General features: G+C 37.3%; 1 protein-coding gene across 1 annotated transcript in view; it reads left to right on the top strand.

Moving 5' to 3' along the window:
- NBAS (NBAS subunit of NRZ tethering complex) overlaps positions 1-20,231 on the top strand; it is a 338,079-nt gene that overhangs the window by 59,275 nt on the left and 258,573 nt on the right. Inside the window, exons 11-12 of the mRNA XM_040622888.1 lie at positions 2,395-2,463; positions 13,735-13,863. Coding sequence (XP_040478822.1) covers positions 2,395-2,463; positions 13,735-13,863 — 198 coding nt within the window. The remainder of the gene's footprint in view (positions 1-2,394; positions 2,464-13,734; positions 13,864-20,231) is intronic.

The following is a 20,231-nucleotide window of genomic DNA, read 5'->3' as shown; positions in this document are numbered from 1 at the left end:
AAAAAAAAAAAAAAAGCCACTACTCTGTTGTTGCTTTGCTTTGTCTGTGGAATTTGAATATTCTCACTTAAGTTAAATAATTTTCCCTACAAAGGGAAACGTAGAAATAACATACAAATGTTATGTGGTCATTTTGCTTAGAGTGCCTTGAGGATTTTCGTTATCTGTGTGTGAAATTTAGTAGCTTTCCTGGGGTTGATTTTTTTGGGTTAATTTTCTCAGGTATACCATTGGCTCTTTCAGTATATACATTCAGATCTTTTTCAGTTTCTGGCAAGCTTTCTTCGGTTGTACTTTTGACAGTGTTTTTAGATAGATGTCAGATCCCTTTGCTACCTTCCCTTGTCTGTCCTTCCCGGGTCCTGCATTATTTTTACAGTCTGCTTTTGCTCACCACCAGGCCTTGTAGTGGGTGTCATGGGCACATGGAAGTTGGCAGGAGCAGTGGAGATGACACCTGGGATTTGGTGATTTTTGTTTTTCTACTTAAAATTATTTTGAGGTTTGGGTTATCTTCTGTCTTCAAGTTAAGTTGAGGACTTTTTTTTTTTTAAGATTTAAAAAAAAAACTCATTAATTAAGTTGGAGGGACACAGAGAGAGGGAGAAGCAGGCTGCCCGCTGAGCAGGGAGCCCAATTCAGGGCTCGATCCCAGGACCCTGGAATCATGACCTGAGCCGAAGGCAGATGCCCAACTGACTGAGCCACCCAGGTGCCCCTGAGGGCATGGTTTTCGTGTAGATTCTCCCTCCTTTTTTCTTTTCTTTTCTTTTCTTTTCTTTTCTTTTCTTTTCTTTTCTTTTCTTTTCTTTTTTCTTGAACTCATGACCCTGGGATCAACGGTTGCATGCTCTACTGACTGAGCCAGCCAGGCACTTCATATTTTCCCTTCTTGTTCTTTTTTGTTGGAGGAAATAGTGGGAGATATGGAGCCATCACTAATGGCTTTAGCTACTCAGAAGTTCTGGTAGAAAAATTTTTAACCTCAACAAAACAGTACTTTTCTTTGCCTTTTTCTCTTAAGGAAAAATTCATATACTATAAAATGAACCATTAACCATCTTAAAGTATACAATTCACTTGCATTGAGTACATTCATTGTGTTGTGCAACCATTACCAGAATCTAGTTCCAGGATATTCTCATCACCCCAAAAGGAAACCTCATACCTATTAATTAAATTGTCACTCCCTGTTCTTGCTCCTTCCAGCTCTTGGCAGCCACTAGTCTGTTCTGTTTCCGTGGATTTGCCTGTTTGGTTTCATATAAATGGTATCATGCAATGTGTGGCCTTTTGTATCTGGTTTCTTTGAGTCAGCATCCTATTTTGGAGGTCGTGCTAGTTGTAGCATGTGCCAGTGCTTCGTCCCTTTTAGACTGCACACTATTCCGTTGTGTGGGTGTACTACATTTCGTTCACTCTTTCTTTATTGGTCATTTGAGTTGTTTCCACTTAATAGTATTTTATGAACATTTGTTTGGTACAAGTATTTGTTTGAATACCTGTTTTTGATTCTTTTGGGTATATACTTAAGTTGGAATGGCTGGTCAAATGGTAATTTTATGTTTAGCTTTTTGAGGAAGAGTCAAACTTTTCCCAGCAGCTGTACCATCTTACATTCCCTTAATAGTGTACTAAATTCTCTGCATCTTCAATAAAACTTGTTTTCCATTTCTTAAATAATTCCCTTCTCCCCCTCTTGCTTTTATAAATGTATCTCTTAAATCTAAAATAAATAATCTTGTGTCATATTATTTCAAATACTGGTTTCTAATTTTTTTTTTTAAATATTTTTCAAGTACAGGATCAATTCCTTAATGAATGAAATTTTTACTGGAAATTTTGACTTTTCCATAATGATGGTAGGATAAAAATGATAACCTGGGGAATGTCATTTGAGAAGAGCTTGAGTGACTTCTAATTTGCATAGATTGTAATAGACTTGTTATGTGTGTATTTAAAAAACAAAACATTTGAGTATGGGTGTATGTTGACAGATTTACCACTTGGATTTTTTTTTTCCCCAAATAGAGTGTCACCAAGATCTTGGATACCTGTTGATGATTTTCTCAATTATTTCTTTTTTTTTAAAAAAAGTATTTATTTATTTATTTGTCAGAGAGAGAGCAAGCCCACGAGCAGGAAGCGGGGCCGGAGGGAGAGGGAGAAGCAGACTCTCTACTGAGCAGGGAGCGTAACGTGGGGCTCTATCTCAGGACCCTGAGATCATGACCTGAGCTCAGACGTTTAACTGACTGAGCCACCCAGGCACCCCTATTTTCTCAACTATTAAAATACTAGGTCTGCTATAGTTTGCATTTCATGATAAAAGAATTTTTACAGTGGAAAGCATTCCATTAATTTTTCTTTGTATGATGTGCATTTATTTTGTAGGTACCAAAGACATTGGGATTATTAAGGATGTTAAGTGTCAAGTTTTATAGTCGCCCGGGACAAGAACAGGTAACTCACAAGCTTACCTTTGGGCTTCTCAGATATTTTCACCCAAAGTACCTTTAAAGGACCATTGAATGAACCTTGAATGTTATAGGTCTGCATCTGGATGTGCTCTCTTAATTGTACTCTATGGGGGCATATACATAAGTAAACATTCATGGAACTATTCACTGAAATTTGTGTGTTTTACTATACATTATCTCAATAAAGGAACTTAAAAAAGTAAAGAATGAACCAGTCCTCGTTAGTCTGGGAATGTAAGCCAAAGAAATCTCCTGGAATCATTATACGATTGAAGTTGCTCGTTTTATCTTGTGAATTTTGTATCCTTGTCCACAGTATATACTTTTCAGTTTGTTTGAATTAAAAAAAAATCTGAGATTATTGAAGCTCCCAGAAGAAACAAGCCATGTTGATTCTGAGCTTCAGGTACTGTTGTTATACTGTTTTCCTCAGTAAGAGATGTGTGGATCCGTGGCAAGGATGTTTGTTGGTTTCATCCTAATGTGAGTGAGATACTCAGGAGCTCTTCTGCAGGAGATGGTTCTATTCACTCTCTGTCCTGCTCTCACCGAGTCTTGGCCCACGTGGAGACATCGGATCATTCCCTTCCTGTTTTTGGGAGAACCAAACAACCTCATTTTTTTGTTTCTTCAATTTGTTTACTAACTCAAAGGACATTAAAAGAAAATAACAGAAATCGTAGGAAATAAGATGAGCATTTGGTTGCTGCATTTGTATTTAATATATTTAAAAATTTGAGTTTGAGTTCTTTCTCTGCCACTGACGTCAGCTAAATTTTGTGTTCTGGATTGGTTTGGCATTCTGTCTGTAGAAGCGAACAGTACCACTACTGTTTATGTCTGGAAAGTCACTTTCATGTTGAACCCCTGTATGTTCGTGCTGTTTTCCAGTTAGCATTCTCTTCAGTCAGTTCCTGGAGTTTGTTTTCATTTTGCAGATGAAGAAACATATGGAAGATCAAGTGACTTGGCCTCTGCCATGCACTTGGTTTTTTCTAATTTACTCTGACGCCTCTGTTGGTCTGTTACCATTTTAGTGCACAAGAGCGTTACTCTGCTTTTTCTCCCTGTATCCTTTCCCCATTCTCCTTAATACTATTTAAATTACTATCTTTTTGTTTTTTCAAATTTTTATTTAACTTCTAGTTAGTTAACATACAGTGCAGTGTTGGTTTCAGGAGTAGAATCTACTTCCAAGTTACTATCTTTAACAAATTTTAAAGGGCTCACTGTGTTTTTTTTTTTTTTTTTTTTGTTGACTATAATAAAGCAATAATATGTCATGTAAGTGTTTATTCATTTTTTTCAGTCAGTCAGCAAACACTGCGTTTGGGCCCAGGCGTAATGTTAGAGCTGAGAATAAACAGGCGAATAAAATGCATCGTATTTCCTCAAGGAGCCCTCGGGGTAGTGGCGGAGGCGGTTATAGAAGCAGTTGTGAGACAACACAATATTACACATTTCATAACCCCTTCTGTAACATCATATGAAGGACCACTGAGGTGCAGAAGAGCCAGCCTTTCATTCTGGAATGGAGACTTGATTTGGAAGTGAGAGTTCTTCATGCAGAAGGAGGAACTCCGGACATTTCCAGGCTGACAGTAGCGTGTGCCAAGTTCAGGAAGGGTCTAGAGTAGTGCTGGGATCCGGTTTGCTGGGCTGCAGGATCCATGGACGCTTGTTTGTATTCTGTGTTTATTTCACTTGGACCAGTATAGTTGTAGTATATTTAGAACAAGAATTATTTGGGGATTGCTATTCATGCTTCTCCTTTGTATTATATTCTGGGTAATTATTAGATTCTGTGTTTATTAGTTGATTTGGGTTATTAATAGGCAAATGTAACTCTGTTCAATCAGTATAGAAAAAAGACCTTTTTTAAAAAAACTTTCTTACCACCTGGGAGCTCCAGTTGTGTGTTGCCTCGACCCTGCTATTGGCAGTTCTTTTGTGTGGAACTCGGCTCTTTTTCCTTAATCAGAGTATCCTCTGTGATTAAGCACAAGGGAGAAGCAAACAACTCATTTCCTTATATCTTGGTCTGTCTTAATGGCACATTGTACCAGAATCCTTAAAAAGACGTTATGAAATTAGTATTCTAAAATCAATGCCTTCAGTAAATATCTGAATGTTATGCGATGCCTGATTTGTACCTGATGGTTCCCAGCCCAGAAATAATTATAGGCCATAGATTTTTTGTGCTGTAATTGTAGAGCTGAAAGGCCTCATATGGGTTATCTAATAATTCACTGTTATTGTGAATGCTTTCTAGCTTACATGTACTTTCACATGATCTCCCAAGAAGCTTGCATTACTGGCATTATGATGCCTATTTTATTTTAATTCAAATATAGTTAACATAGAGTGTTGTATTATTTCAGGTGTACAATATAACGATTCAGCAACGTTATCTATTACTCTGCGCTCATTATCAGTGGACTCTTTATCCCCTTCACCTATTTCACCCATTTCCTGCCTCTCCACCTCCCCTCTGACAACTGCCAGTTTGCTCTCTGTATTTGAGTCTGTTTTTTTGTCTCTTTTTCTTTGTTTTATTTTTTAAATTCCACATGAGTGAAATCATATAGTCTTTGCCTTTCTCCGACTGACTTATTTCACTTAGCATTATAACCTCTAGGTTCATCCATGTTGTTGCAAATGGCAAGATTTCATCCTTTTTATGGCTGAGTAATATTCCATCATTTATCATATACCACATCTTTATCCATTCGTGTATGGATGGACACTTGGGTTAGGTCCATAATTTGGCTGTTGTAAATAATGCTGCAATAAACATAGAGGTGCATATATCTCTTTGAATTAGTGTTTTCATTTTCTTTGGGTGAATACCCAGTAGTGGAATAACTGTTTCACATGGTAATTCTATTTTTAATTTTTTGAGGAACTTCCATACAGTTTTCCACAGTGCCTGCACCAGCTTGCATTCCCACCAACAGTGCACGAGGGTTCCTTTTTCTCCACATCCTTGCCAACACTTGGTATTTCTTATGTTTTTGATTTTAGCTATTCTGACAGATGTGAGGTGACATTGTGGTTTTGATTTGCATTTCTCTGAAGATTAGTGATGTTGAGCACCTTTTCTGATCTTCTTTGAAAAAATGTCTTTTCATGTCCTCTGTTCTTTTTTTTTTTCTTAGTTATTTTTTTTGTTTTTTAAAGTAGGCTCCATGCCTAATGTGGAGCCCAGTGCAGAGCTTGAACTCATTACCCTGAGATCAAGATCTGAGCTGAGATTGAGAGTTGGATGCTTAACCAACTGAGCCACCCAGGCACCCTGATCTGTTAATTTTTAACTTTTTTTTTTTTAAGGTGTCGAGTTGTGTAAGTTCTTTCTTTTTTCTTTTTTTAATGGTTTTATTTATTTTTAGAGAGAGAGTGAGAGTTGTGTGTATGAGCAGGGAGGGGGGAGGGAGAGAGAATCTGAAACAGACTCTGTGCTGAACGCAGAGCCTAAGGTGGGGCTCGATCTCATGACCCTGTGATCATGACTTGAACCAAAATCAAGAGTTGGACACTTGACCAGTTGAGCCATCCAGGCACCTCTCTAAGTTCTTTATTTTTTATATTAGCCTCCTATTGGATATATAATTTTCAATTATCTTCTTCCATTCAGTAGATTTTGTTTTGTTGGTAGTTTCCTTTGCTGTACAAAACTTTTTGTTTTGGTGTGGTCCCAGTAGTTTAGTTTAGTTTAGTTTGTTTGTTTCCCTTGCCAAAGTATGTCTAGAAAAATGTTTCTATGGCAGATTTCAAAGAGATTATTGCCTGTTTTCTTCGAGAAATTTTATGGTTTCAGGTCTCACATTTAAGTCCTTAATACATTTTGAGTTTATTTTTGTGTGTGGTGTAAGAAAGTTGTCCAGTTTCATTCTTTTGCATGTAGCTGTCTCGTTTTCCCAGCACCATTTGTTGAAGAGACCATTTCCCCCATTGTATATTCTTGCCTCCGTTGTCGTAGGTTAATTGACCATAAAAGCACCAAAAAGGGTCATTTCTGTGCTCTCTCCTCCATTGATCTCTGTATTTTTTTGTTTTTGTTTTTGTTTTTTTTAGGGGTTTTTTTGGTGCTAGTACCATACTGTTTTGATTTACTATAGCTTTGTGTTGTATCTTGAAATCTGGGATTGTGATACTTCCAGTTTTTTTCTTTTTCAAGGTTGCTTTGGTTATTTGGGGTCTTTTGTGGTTCCATAACAAACTTTGGGATTGTTTGTTCTAGTTCTGTGAAAAATGCCATTGGTATTTTGATAGGGATTGCATTAAATCTGTAGATTGCTTTGGGTAGTGTGGACATTTTCATGATATTCGTTCTCCCAACCCATGAGCATGGGATATCTTTCCATCTGTTTGTGTCATATTCTGTTTTTTTCATCAGTGTGTTATAGTTTTCAGGGTACAGGTCTTTCACTTCCTTGGTTAAGTTTATTCCTAGGGTTTTTTGTTTTTGTTTTTTTGGTGCAATTGTAAATGGGGTTGTTTTCTTAATTTCTCTTTCTGCTACTTTATTATTAGTGTATAGAAATGCAACAGATTTCTGTATATTTTGTATCCTGTGACTTTGCTGAATTCATTTATCAGTTTTAGTAGTTTCTGTGGAGCCTTTAAGTTTTTCTTTTTTTTTTTTTTTTAAAGATTTTATTTATTTATTTGACAGAGATAGAGACAGCCAGCGAAAGAGGGAACACAAGCAGGGGGAGTGGGAGAGGAAGAAGCAGGCTCATAGTGGAGGAGCCTGATGTGGGGCTCGATCCCAGAATGCCGGGATCACGCCCTGAGCTGAAGGCAGACGCTTAACCGCTGTGCCACCCAGGCGCCCCAAGGTTTTCTATATATAATATCATGTCACCTGCAAATAGTAAACATCTTACTTCTTTCTTACCAATGTGGATGCCTTTTATTTCTTGTCTGACTGCTGTGGCTAGGACTTCCAGTACTATGTTGAATAAAAGTGGTGAGAGTGGACATCCTTGTCTTGTTCCTGATCTTAGAGGAAAAGCTCTCTTAGAGGAAAAGTTTTTCGTCATTGACTATGATGTTAGTTGTGGGTTTTTCATATAAGGCCTTTATGTGATTCCAAATAACCAATTGCTGGTTGTCTGGCATATAATATTATCTTTCAAAGAGTATATTAATAATAAAGGCTATTTATAGTTCTTTTATAAATGATATTGGCTTGGAAAACTTTTTTCCCCAATGGCTTTCTCTTTCCTACATACTTCTGCACTGTTGTTGTCCCCCACCTGCTGCCCCCAGGTTTGTTAACCATACTTTTGAGGATGATTGATTGATTTTTGGGGGGGGGCAGACTTGTAAACCACAGTGGGCAAGAATATCTACTGAACTGAGATTTTTGTTTTGCTTGCTGCTGGCTCCCCAGAATGTACAATGGTGCTTGACATGTAATATTGTATTACTGAATATGTTTATTCAATAAATAATTGTTGAATGTTGGAAGAGCAGGGCTTATGAATTCACCTTTAAAACTATGTGGTAATTCAGAACATTTTGAGTGTATGCGCTACAGTTCAGTACTTCAATTTTAATATAGCTTGTACATTTGAAAGGTGTAATGAAATAGGAAATCATTCAGTTGTGATTGTTCTATGTAGATGATATGCAGTGGAAGAAAGTTAGGCAATTTAAACTAATCTCAGCACAAAGATCTGATATTTAACATTTAAAAGAATTACTGTCTCAGAAAGGACAGTTAAGTTTTACTGCAGTATTTGAGAGCAGGCACAATTCCACTTTAAATATTGCTGCCAGTAGTAGAAGGCTTTAATTAGTGTTTTTAATTAACAAAGATCAAAAGGACATTTCAGCTAGTGGTTTAATAAATGAGAAATAGAGGTGAAAGTTAAAATCTTGTTCATATTATTAATTTCAGTAGTATTAGTATCACATTTCTATACAAGAGATTCAATAAGGTAAGAGGAAAGTACCTTTTGAAAAGTTTGGAGAAGAGATTTGAGACAAGGAGGTAAATAGAATTGATAATACAGTCAATTAAAAAGGCCATAGATGAATTTCTGGTGGAAGAAGACCATCTACTGTGCAAATGTTCTTTATCAACCAACTTACTTTGTCCGTGTTGCCTACCCAGTGATAGCAACTTAGCAACTTAGTAGTTACTTAGCAAGACTGCCTTTTGGTGGATACTCATGTAATAGAGCAGACTGAAGCAGGTAGTAAGTGATATTCCTCATTTTCTTTCTTGGTTTGCCTCACCTTTATTGAGGTATAATTGTAAGATATTTCAAGTGTACAGTGTGATGATTTGACATATGTATACAACGTGAATGGATTTTCCCCCAATGAATTCACATATCCACTACCTCACATACTTACTTTTTTCTTCCGTGTGTAAGAATGTTTAAGTCCTACTCTATTAGCAAGTTTGTTATAAAATGCAGTGTTATCAAATGTAGTTATCATGTTATACATTAGATCTTCAGAACTTCATCTTATAACTGAAAGTTTCTATCCTTTTACCAACCTTTCCGTACTTCATCCACTCCCCCAGTCTCTGGTAGGCAACTAGTTTCCTACTATCTGTTTCTAGGAGTTTGATTTATTTTTTTTTAAGATTATATATAAGTGGTACCATGCAGTATTTGTCTTTCTGTGTTGGGCATATTTCACGGAGCATAACGCCCTCAAGTTCATCCATGTTGTCACAAATGACAGGATTTCCTTCTTTTTTTAAGTCCAAATGATACTCGCGCGTGTGTGTGTGTGTGTCCACATTCTCACCAGCATTTGATTTGTTCTCTTTTCTTTTTGATGATAGCCATCCTAACATGTGTGAGGTGATACCTCATTGTGGTTTAGATTTCCTTTTCCCTGATGATTAGTTGAGCGCCTCTTCATGTACCTGTTGTCCATTTATATGTCTTTTTGGGAAAAAATATTTTTCAGATTTTTTTTCATTTTTAAATTGGGTTATTTGGGGGTTTTTTGCTATTGAGTTGTTGGAGTCCCTTGTGTATTTTGGATATTAACTTTTTATCAGATATGTGGTTTGTAAATATTTCATAGGTTGTTTTTGCTGTGCAGATGTTTTTAATTTGATGAGTCCTGTTTGTTTAGTTTTGCTTTTTTTTTGACTTTGCTCTTGGTGTTAAATCCAAAAAAAAAAAAAAAAAAAAATCACTGCCAAGACCAGTCAAGGAGCTTATTCCCTGTTTTATTATAGGAGTTTTAGGGTTTCAGGTCTTACGCTCAAGACTTTCATCCAGTTAGAGTAGATTTTAGTATATAGTATACAATAGGGGTCCAGTGGTTATTCGGTTTTTACAATACCATTTATTGAAAGAGTATCCTTTCCCCATTGTGTATTGTTGGCTCCTTTGTTGTAAATTAGTTGGCTGTCTATGCGTGGGTTTATTTCTGGGCTCTCTGTTCTGTTCCATTGATCTTTGTGCCTGTTTTTATGCCAATACAGCACTATTTTGATTACTATAGCTTTGTAACAGCAGTTGAAAATCAGAAAGTATGACCCTTACAGCTTTGTTCCTTCTCAAGATTGCTTTGGCTGCTTGGAGACTTAGGGTCTTTTATGGTACCATACAAATTTTAGGATTATTTTTTCTATTTCTGTGGAAAATGCCATTTGAATTTTGGTAAGGATTGCATTGAATCTACAGATCACTTTGGACACTATGAACATTTTAACAGACTTATTTCAATCCATGAACGTGGACTATCTTTCCATTTATTTGTATTCAATTTCTTTGATCAATGTTTAATGGCTTTTCTTGTACAGAGCTCTCACCTCCTTGGTTACATTTATTCCTAAGTATTTTATTCTTCTTGATGCTGGTGTAACTTGGATTGTTTTCTTAATTTCTCTTTCTGATAGTTCACTGTTAGTGTATAGAAATGCTAGTGGTTTTGTATTTTGATTTTTGTATCCTGCAGTTTTACTGAATTTGTTTATTCTGACAACTTTCTGGTGGAGTCTTTAGGGTTTTCTATATATAATACCATGTCATCTGTAAAGAGACAGTTTTACTTCTTCCTTTCCAGTTTGTGTGCTTTTTATTTATTTTCTTGCCTAATTGCTCTGGCTAGGATTTCTAGTATTATGTTGAATAAAACTGGCAAGAATGGGCTTACTTGTCTTGTTCCTGCTCTCAGAGAAAAAGCTTTCTGCTTTTCACTGCCAAGTTATATATTCTTGACCACCATTGCAACTGTTGTAATGATTAAAATAAACATAACATTCATATTTGAGGAATATGAAAGAAATTCAGACACATTTTAACTGAAGTGAAAATTATGGCTGAATTTTATTGCTTTTGGAGCTACTTAATTCAAATAAATAAGACAAGTGAAAGATTATTATTCACTTATGCTGAGAAATCTTAATACAATATGAGGAATTATGGTTTGAAGGTTTGAGGTTTAATTTTATTGTGATGTGCAGTTGATTGAGAAGCCATTTCCTCTTATTTCCAGAGCACACACTCTGAAATTCTCTCCCTGGCCAACCAAGAAGCATTCAGACTTCTAAATACTGCAGACTCTGTTCACAGAATTTAGCCTGGATTTTCTAACTGTGGCTTTAGATCTTGTGTAACAGTTACTGTCAGGATAATAAATTATTCCCTGAGCCAGAAATACTCAGTGTGCTATAGACACTCAGAAATGTTTCTACAAATAAAAGAGGAGTTTTTATTTCACAAGGAAAACACCGTGTTTCTAAAGTAACGTAGGTGACTTGTCTATTGCTGACTGGCTATAATTCAATTGCTACTGATAACCGTTATGTTCTCACTGTGCATATATATGAAACTTAAACAGATAACTTGTGACTTTAAAGAAATGTATACTTAATGTATATATATCTCATGTCTAGGATCTGCTTTAAAATACGTCAGGGGAAAAAAAAATTGCCAAGAATATTGTAGTGACTTGGGAAGGATTCCTGAAACAAGTATAGAATGTTGATATTTGTTTATAACCTGGTTGTGGCTATTCATTGTACTATAATTCCTACTTTTGTGTCTGTGTAAGTGCAGATTTCTACAACAAAATGCTTAGGAAAAGGAATGGTAAGTTTGCAGTGTGGATATTATAGGGTCAAATGAAACGAAGGGGATTTAAGAACCCACCAGGTTAAAAGCAAGTGGTAACATTTTAGTTAATATATTTACTGCTTAATGTCTAGAAAGAAAAGAAGGAAGGAAGGGGGGAGAAAGATTAAAACAAAGGATAATTTAGCATATTCATGCAGTGTTTTCTAGGTCACAATGCTATTGTTAAATTTTTCACATTATTCTGTATACTTTGTTGTTGTTGTTAAAAAGATTCATAAACTTCCTATTTGCTTTCAAAGCACTTTTAGGAGAGTTGGTTAATGAAGCATTTGTAATACCTGGGAGTGAACGTACAGATCACTCATGACTAATTATGTAGGTGAGGAAAACAGTAAAGTGTACTTGACCATGACTTCTCCCAAGGAGCATGCCTGCAGCTCCTGGAAAGGCTATGGCCCAGGGGAGGGCAGTGATCACGGTGCAGTGGAAGTGACCTGGGTTGGGATGGAAGATGCATCTAGCTCAGGTTCTGTGGTCTGTACTTGAATGACCTACAGCAAGTGTCTTAACCCTTGCAGTCTTCAGTTTCTTTCTCTATAAACTGTCAGTGATGGGGGAAGAGTTCTTCTAGCTAATGAAAATCTATGCTTGTGAGGCTCACGTTACACCAAACTGTGAAGCTTGTTGACCAGAGTTGTGAGTGGAAGATGCCAGGCTCTTCATCTTCTCTCCTGACCTCCTTTCCACCACAGAGGAAGGGATGGGGGTATATTTAACATTGTGCTGTTAAGTGCTTTTGCTTTCATTGCTTCTCTTTCCCAGGCTTTTGTGTTTTAATCTTCCTTACATTTAATTCTGGCATTCTGGGCTAGACATGTTATATCCAGTTAAAGAGGAGATTAGAGGATGCTAATCTTTTCATCTGTCTACTCATCCAGCAGTGTTGCTCAGTTTCTGAAATCGTTCTATTTGTTTTTGATGGCTAATATGCCTTAGTCATTGTAGACCTGAGGACTTAAACTCTTGTGTCTGTAGAGACCAGGTAGATAATGTGGTGAATTGAGCCAGGCATACTTTCTCTTTTTTTAGTATAGCCATGTTTAATTTTTACTTCTATAGCTGATACTTAGCCTTAATCTTGGGGCTGTAACCAAGAATGGTGGGGGGTTTGGCTAAGTGGAAATCTTATGAACCTTTTAAAGGTACGTATGCTACCCAATCCCACCTGATTATTGCCATTTGGTGGTGGTGGGCCCTGTGTTGCCAGATTTTCTAAATGTTAAGGACAAATATGTTTGTAGGCTATCATTTTGGGTCAGTTTTATTATTTGTGGGTAAACTACCTTAAACCCTGGTTTTGGTAGATGCATTATGGGCATGAGATGTCCAGTTAGTGTTTGTTCAAGTCTTCTGATTCTGCTTAGGCAATAGTCAGGAGACCTTTCTGCTTGTATGTTTTCGCTTGTGGTATCTGAGCAACCTGGTATTCTCATTGGAAAGAACTGAGAGATTGGATGAGTAGGACTGTGTGCACACTGATGGCCATGTAAAATCCGTGTACTACGAAGTTTCTCTTTTTTGTAGCAACAATTAGATTCCTCAGATTTCCCAGGAAATCTGGAAAATGAACACTTCTAGTGTTCCTCAAATTCAGGAATGCATTTTCCCTCTTGCCTTCTTCTGTTCCTATCACCATTGGACCCTCTTTTCTGCCAACTCTCTCTTCCTCCTTTCCCTTTCCTTTTGTCTACACAACATGAATTTGTGGGCTGTGTGACAGAATATTCCAGACATTGTGTACATACAAAATCTTGTGAAAATGTGGCCCCCAAATTCAGGAAACTCACAATCTGATCAATATCAACCCATGAAAGTTAATGAGAACTCATGGTAATTGATGTGTGATATAAGAGAGTATTTTTATAATGCTCACATATTTGGGTTTTCAGTTATATGTAAATTATAACACTGTAAAAGAGATTAAAAAAAACCCCAACAACTCCTGAAGGGTAAGAGTCCTGTTTCTTTATGCTGGAGCACATTATGGTGTTATGAAGTTGTTGGAACCCTTAATTATGAGAGATCGTTTATGACATGGCACCCCCTGAAGAGTGTTATTAAATTCTGGAGATTACTTCTATTCAGCTACAAGTTCCTTGATCTGACATTAATGTCCTGTAATTACTATATAGGATGGGATCTTTAAGATGAGCCTTTCTCCAGATGGGATGCTGCTTGCTGCCATTCACTTCTCAGGGAAACTAAGCATCTGGGCCGTCCCATCTCTGAAGCAGCAAGGGGAATGGAATCAAAATGAGCAGGTATGTCTCTTGATCATTATTATTCTAAGAGTGATTCTCGCTTAAGGGTGAGTACTGATAATACTAATTTCATTTGGTTGATATTTTACTGTAGCACACAGCTGTTATTTATTCTCATCATGCCAAAGCTTTAGTTATATTAGAATATTATCATTACAGTAGGATAAATTAAGAATAGAGTAGCACTGTGTACTGACTTTAGTTTGTAGTGCAATACACTCTGTGTACGGAGTGTACTCTGTCCACCAATCTCTCCTCTTTTCTCTCTTTCTCATTATAAAAATACAGAATGGAGGTACTAATTTTGTAGCAACGGTCAACTAATGTGAAGGCTTCAGAGGGTCTAAAAGGGTTACAATTCTTCCCACATCTTGCAACACTCATATAATATTGGGCTTATTTAAGGCTTAAGGCTTGAAGGGAGTTATCTTCTGTTCACTTGAAAGGTAGTGAAGATACAGTCTGTTAATTTTTTAGTGTCTTGAAATGATAGGTTTTAAGAATGGACATTTAGCAACAGATTCAATATGTATTACAATCTAAAATCATGATGGGCAAATAAGGACTGCCCATAAATGCTGTGTATTGTGATAGAGTGAAGATTTAAAGAAAAATCTTCCCAGTTAGATACAACTTATGTTCTAGATCTTTTACTCCTCTGATGACTATTTAGCATTTCAGCACTTAAGGGTTACATTTCCCTATACCCCTCTTCTATAAGAATATCTTGTCACCAACTTTGGTGGATGGTTTTATGATTCCAAGATTGGAGCCTATGCCCCGAATGGTCTGAATGGATTGATGTTTTTTTTTCAGAATGGATTGATGTCTTTTTCAGAATTCTTTTTAATGTCATTTCATCAGTTAAACTGAGCTACTAAAAGAATTTTGAAAAGCAAAGAGTGTTTGTTATTCCCAGAATAGCAGAGGGAAAGAGAAACTGGCTCTACATTTTCTTATACTTTTCACAGACTTAAATTTGTTTTCACTATTCTTCAATTTTTTGTTTTTATACACAAGTTTGGGAAGATTTTTTTCCTTCTAATTCGTACTCACCTTGAATTTAATTTGGTCTCCACATGTCTACTGCACTCTCTCTCACTGGATCTAGGTTTGTTTTAAACAGAAGAGGTGCTCCTCAGTCTTCAACCTCAGTATCTCAGTACAAGAAACATTCTCTCTCTCTCTCTCCAGAATTTACAGCTAGCTTGATTTATATCTTCCTTCTAGAAGTGGAGGGGATCAACTCTAAAACCATTTGTGTAACAAATATAGCTATACACACTCTGTTATTGATCCAAATGGTACCATGTATTTGTCATGGTTATTGACGTATAGTGTTAAACTTGTCATTTGGGAATACCGTGTTCTATTATATGTGTGAGATTTTACATTTGGGTAGTTTTTTTTGAATTTACTAATTTTCTTGAATTATTTCATTTACTTTAGAGATACTGATGAAGTTCAAGGCACACTTAGTGTTTCATTTTGTTAGTATTCCAGATTGGCATGTGTGTGTAGTGCAGAGGCTGTTTAGGCAAAATTCATTAGTGTGCTCTTTCACTTACTGAAATCCTGGATATCCTTCATGACCTGCAAGGATAAATTGCATTTATTGTAAGTCCCTATTGGTATATATTCAACTTTTTAACTGGTTAGACTTTATTTTGTCATTAGTTGCCAATCAGTATCATAATTAACTACTTTTTAGCTCATTAATATTATTCCTTAGATTTTTGTAATGATTCTATTAAAAGTTAAGAATTGTTTAAAAATCTTGAATAACTAAATGTAAATATCTCAGTAATTTGGAAAATGCCATCAGAAAAGTATGGGGGCAAGAGCGGAGCCTGGGTGGCACAGTCGGTTAAGTGTCCGACTCTTGATTTCGGCTCAGGTCATGATCTCAGGGTCATGAGACTGAGCCCCAAGTCTGGCTCTGCCAGTGTGGAGTTCACTTGTGACTGTTTCTCCCTCTCCCTCTGCTCCTCCCCCACCCTAAAATAAACAATTAAATAAGAGAGAGAGCTTGAGAGAGAGAAAGAAAGGAAGGGAGGGAGGAAGGGAGGAAGAGGTTTATGGTGGGAAGAGATGAGTTTGTGCCAGAAGTCGGTCTCCAGTGTTGTCCCAGGGACACTCTCTTGAACTATACCTTGAGAGTGGAGAAGGGCAGTTTGTCAGGGATTGCTCTAGAGGGATCTTTCTGTTGTACTGCAGTGAGCTTCCATCTTGCCTCTTCTAGCTCTGGTTTAGCACCCCCAAACAGTCTATAGAGACCGTCTATGGATACAGCTTGATTCTCAAGCTAGTTATATCTTTTATTATAAACTGACCAATTTTTAGGGTAAGATATCTGTCTTTTCAGATTGGGTTGCTATGAATTCCTTTGAATGCCTGAGCAAACTAGAGAAAAAAAAACTGGCTTGAGGGCTCACAATGCTGAAAACCAGGGACCCAGTTGCCATTACCGTGGACATTTTGCAGGCGGTAGATTCCTTTGCTGAAGGAACAGTGGCTTAGTGAGAATGACTGAACCTAATCCTACCTTTATTGTTATTTCTACTGCCGCTCAGCATACCACCTCATTCCGGATTTCATCCCATCTTGGGCTGGTGGCTGCCAGCCCCTCTGGTTTCTTGCTGTAGCTCAGCACATGGAAGAACTATCGCTGAATAGAATAGATTTTGTGCTCCGAGACCCCTGCTCAGTTTAGTCTGAAAAGAAATTTTGTCCGAAGTTGAAAACACAGAAAGAATTTAATTCCATCTAATCTTTTCTTTAAAATTCTAAGATTGTGGTCAAAATGCAAACTGATTTGTTTACCTGTCATCTCTTCTCATCTGATCATAATGCTGCTTCACACTTGCTTCCTGAACTTTCCTCTCCCTGCTCCCTGCTTTTGTCCAACCCTTTCTACTATTTTTTCTGAAACTTTATTCCATGATAAACAAACTCCTATGAGGCTTCATCGTTTTCACAGAAAGAACACTCTGGTTTCTTTTGATACACTCATTTCAGGCTTATGTGGCTCAGTAAGATCACAGTTCATGTAGACAGTATTCTTGTAGCTTTTGCAAAATTTGCTGTAATAATAACCTCAATTATTTATTGAGCACATATTTTGTCCCAGGGGTACTGAGCAGGTAAGTAGTAGAGTTGAGATTTGGTTTCATCTCTCTCTGACTCTGATGTACATGCTCTTTCCATGACCCTGTGGGAAAATAAATACATTTTTAAAAAAGTAGAAAAAACATATTTATTAGCTTTTTTTAAAATTAGGCTTTATTTATTTGATCTTTAAAAGAATAGAGATAAATCTTTTTCCTCAGTGAATATAACACAGATTTCTTCAGCCTTCTCAGATGTGTTGAACTCTGGAGCCCCAGTTAGTGTATGTCACCAAGAACTGGAGTAAATCATTGACATAGCTTCTCACTGGTAAACCCTTAAGTTTATAATAGATATATACAGTACTTATGATGTGCTGAGAGATTATGTGAGGGTGGTAACTCTTTGTTCAGCAAAAAGAATTTGAACAACTCTACTTTGCTTGAGTCTTTCGCCTATATCCTGGGAGTTCATCACCTTGGATTGGCCATTTTGGGTTTGGATATTACTGTATGAAGGGAGTCATTGAAATCTAGTGTACCATGGTAGGTGCTATAAAGCCTGTATGTAACAGTTCTATGAAGAGTAAGCTGTTAACTATATTCATAATAATAATCATAAAATAAGAGTTCAACTAATTACTGAGTCTTTACCAAGTTTCAGAGTAGAAAATGCAGTTAAGTCCCAGTGCTTGCCCTTAAGCTGTTCATAGTCTTGCAAGGGAAATTATAAACAAATCAAGAAAGGAACATGTTAGGGGCGCCTGGGTGGCACAGCGGTTAAGCGTCTGCCTTCGGCTCAGGGCGTGATCCCGGCGTTATGGGATCGAGCCCCACATCAGGCTCTTCCGCTGTGAGCCTGCTTCTTCCTCTCCCACTCCCCCTGCTTGTGTTCCCTCTCTCGCTGGCTGTCTGTATCTCTGTCGAATAAATAAATAAAATCTTTAAAAAAAAAAAAAGGAAAGGAAAATGTTAATATTATGAAAAGATAAACTCAGAGGAAGGCCACACAAACCAGTTGGTGGAGTCGGGGGGAAGGATCTTTGGGAGTAAGTAGCGTTTGTGTAGTAAGGCATGGCTGTCCACCCTGAGTGATCGTCACCTATTTCGGTTGCTTCACTACAGTCCTAGTAAGTGACAAATGTTTTCCTATTTTAATAGATGGGACTAATGCTAAAAGAAGTAAACTTGTATCACTGCACGTTAGAATCAAGATTCCGGTTGGGGGGCGCCTGGGTGGCACAGCGATTGAGCGTCTGCCTTCAGCTCAGGGCGTGATTCCAGCGTTACAGGATCGAGCCCCACATCAGGCTCCTCTGCTATGAGCCTGCTTCTTCCTCTCCCACTCCCCCTGCTTGTGTTCCCTCTCTCGCTGGCTGTTTCTATCTCTGTCAAATAAATAAATACAATCTTTAAAAAAAAAAAAAAAAGATTCCGGTTGGACTCGGGTTCTCTGACCTCGTAGGTTAAGCCTTTCTTTCAGAGTATCTTCTGTAGCCCTTCGGTTGAGAGCTGCTGACTTTGATCTGGGCCAGTTAGGCGCTAGCGATGATATTAACGGAAAACAAGGGAGAGAGTCCATGCAGTTTAGGTGAATGACACCTCCAGAGTTGGCCAGTACATTGTGCTGAGACCCTGGAAACGTGAAACTGTAAATAAGTCATTTACCACATATGTTGATGTCATTTTGTGTCCTCACCGCTGGCTGAGAAACTTAAACAGTGCTCTTTTCTCATTCATCCAGCAATAGTCAAGGGGCCTGGGGTCAGCCAGGTGGGACAAGGCTCTGCCTCTCCTTATGGCTGTTCTAGGAAATGAATAGCCGAGCCAATGAGTTTGAAATAGATTACATGGTAATATGTAGTGTATAGTCAGCTTATCATTTCAGCTAAAACATCGCCTGAGAAGAAACTAATGTTACTGTTGCCTATACAACCTTAGCCTCTTTTACCAAATTGTGACTGCAGCTCATCTGGGGCTTTCTTCATGTAATTCGCTGCTTTATTAGTTTTTCATAATATGCTTTGTGTGATTGAGTATTTTCTTCTTAAAATCCAGTGATTAAAGATAGCTGTGGAAGTGCCTATTCTGATTTACTTCTATCCAGTTTTGAGTTGATTAAATACTTCAGCTTTCATTGTCAATATGAAAATCCATCTGGCTAGAAATCTGTGAGTATTAGGTTTTTGTTCATGTCTGGAATATAGTAAAATTGCTAAAGTGATTTTCATTTCAAACATTTCCCATATGTTATGCTTATATATTTCCGTCTTATTTTTGGCCTTAATTTTTGTCTGAAGACGTTTTATTATTTTTCTATTTGTACTTCCTTAGATGAAATAGAAAAGATAAGTTTCATTTCTCCTACAATTTTATTTGCTCTTTGACACAATAGTAGGTATTGAACAAATTTTGTTAAATGGATCGATCAATGAAGGATAAGTGGGAAGATGACAGTTAATGTGATTAATCTTGATGTAATCCACAGCTGTTTTCACAGCTTCACTCAACTGTGAGCTTCTGGAGAATAGACACTGAGTATACATTCCTTCCATGGGGTCTAATGTAGAGCTTGGCATATTAAATACTAATAAGTGTTTGAGGAATGAAAAAACATTTGACAGGTTGCTTTTATGCTGTTGGAGGCAGGGCCTTCATTAAATTTAGCTTCTAGCTGTTAAAAAGAATCAAAAATTAAATTCCTAAATCTTAAGAAAACATTGCGGTAGCCACGATTGCCTTTCTGTACAAAATCTGTAAGTGTATTCCTTTTTTTTTTTAATGATTTTTTATTATATTATGTTAGTCACCATACAGTACATCCCCGGTTTCCGATGTAAGGCTCTATGATTCATTAGTTGCGTATAACACCCAGTGCACCACGCAATACGTGCCCTCCTTACTACCCATCACCGGTCTATCCCATTCCCCCAACCCCCTCACCTCTGAGGCCCTCAGTTTGTTTCTCAGAGTCCATAGTCTCTCATGTTTCATTCCCCCTTCTGATTACCCCCCCTTTCTTTATCTCTTTCTTCCCCTACTGATCATCCTAGTTCTTATGTTCCATAGATGAGAGAAATCATAAGATAGTTGTTTCTCTGCTTGACTTATTTCACTTAGCATTATCTCCTCCAGTGCCGTCCGTGTTGCAGCAAATGTTGAGAACTCGTTCTTTCTGATAGCTGAGTAATATTCCATTGTATATGTGGACCACAACTTCTTAATCCAGTCATCTGTTGAAGGGCATCTCGGCTCCTTCCA

Source organism: Ursus maritimus, unplaced genomic scaffold (assembly GCF_017311325.1).
Source record: "Ursus maritimus isolate PB19 unplaced genomic scaffold, ASM1731132v1 scaffold_6, whole genome shotgun sequence".
In the NCBI taxonomy this organism is placed as follows: Eukaryota; Metazoa; Chordata; class Mammalia; order Carnivora; family Ursidae; genus Ursus; species Ursus maritimus.
The sequence above is the reverse complement of the archived record's forward strand: the minus strand, read 5'-3'. Positions and strand labels throughout refer to the sequence as shown.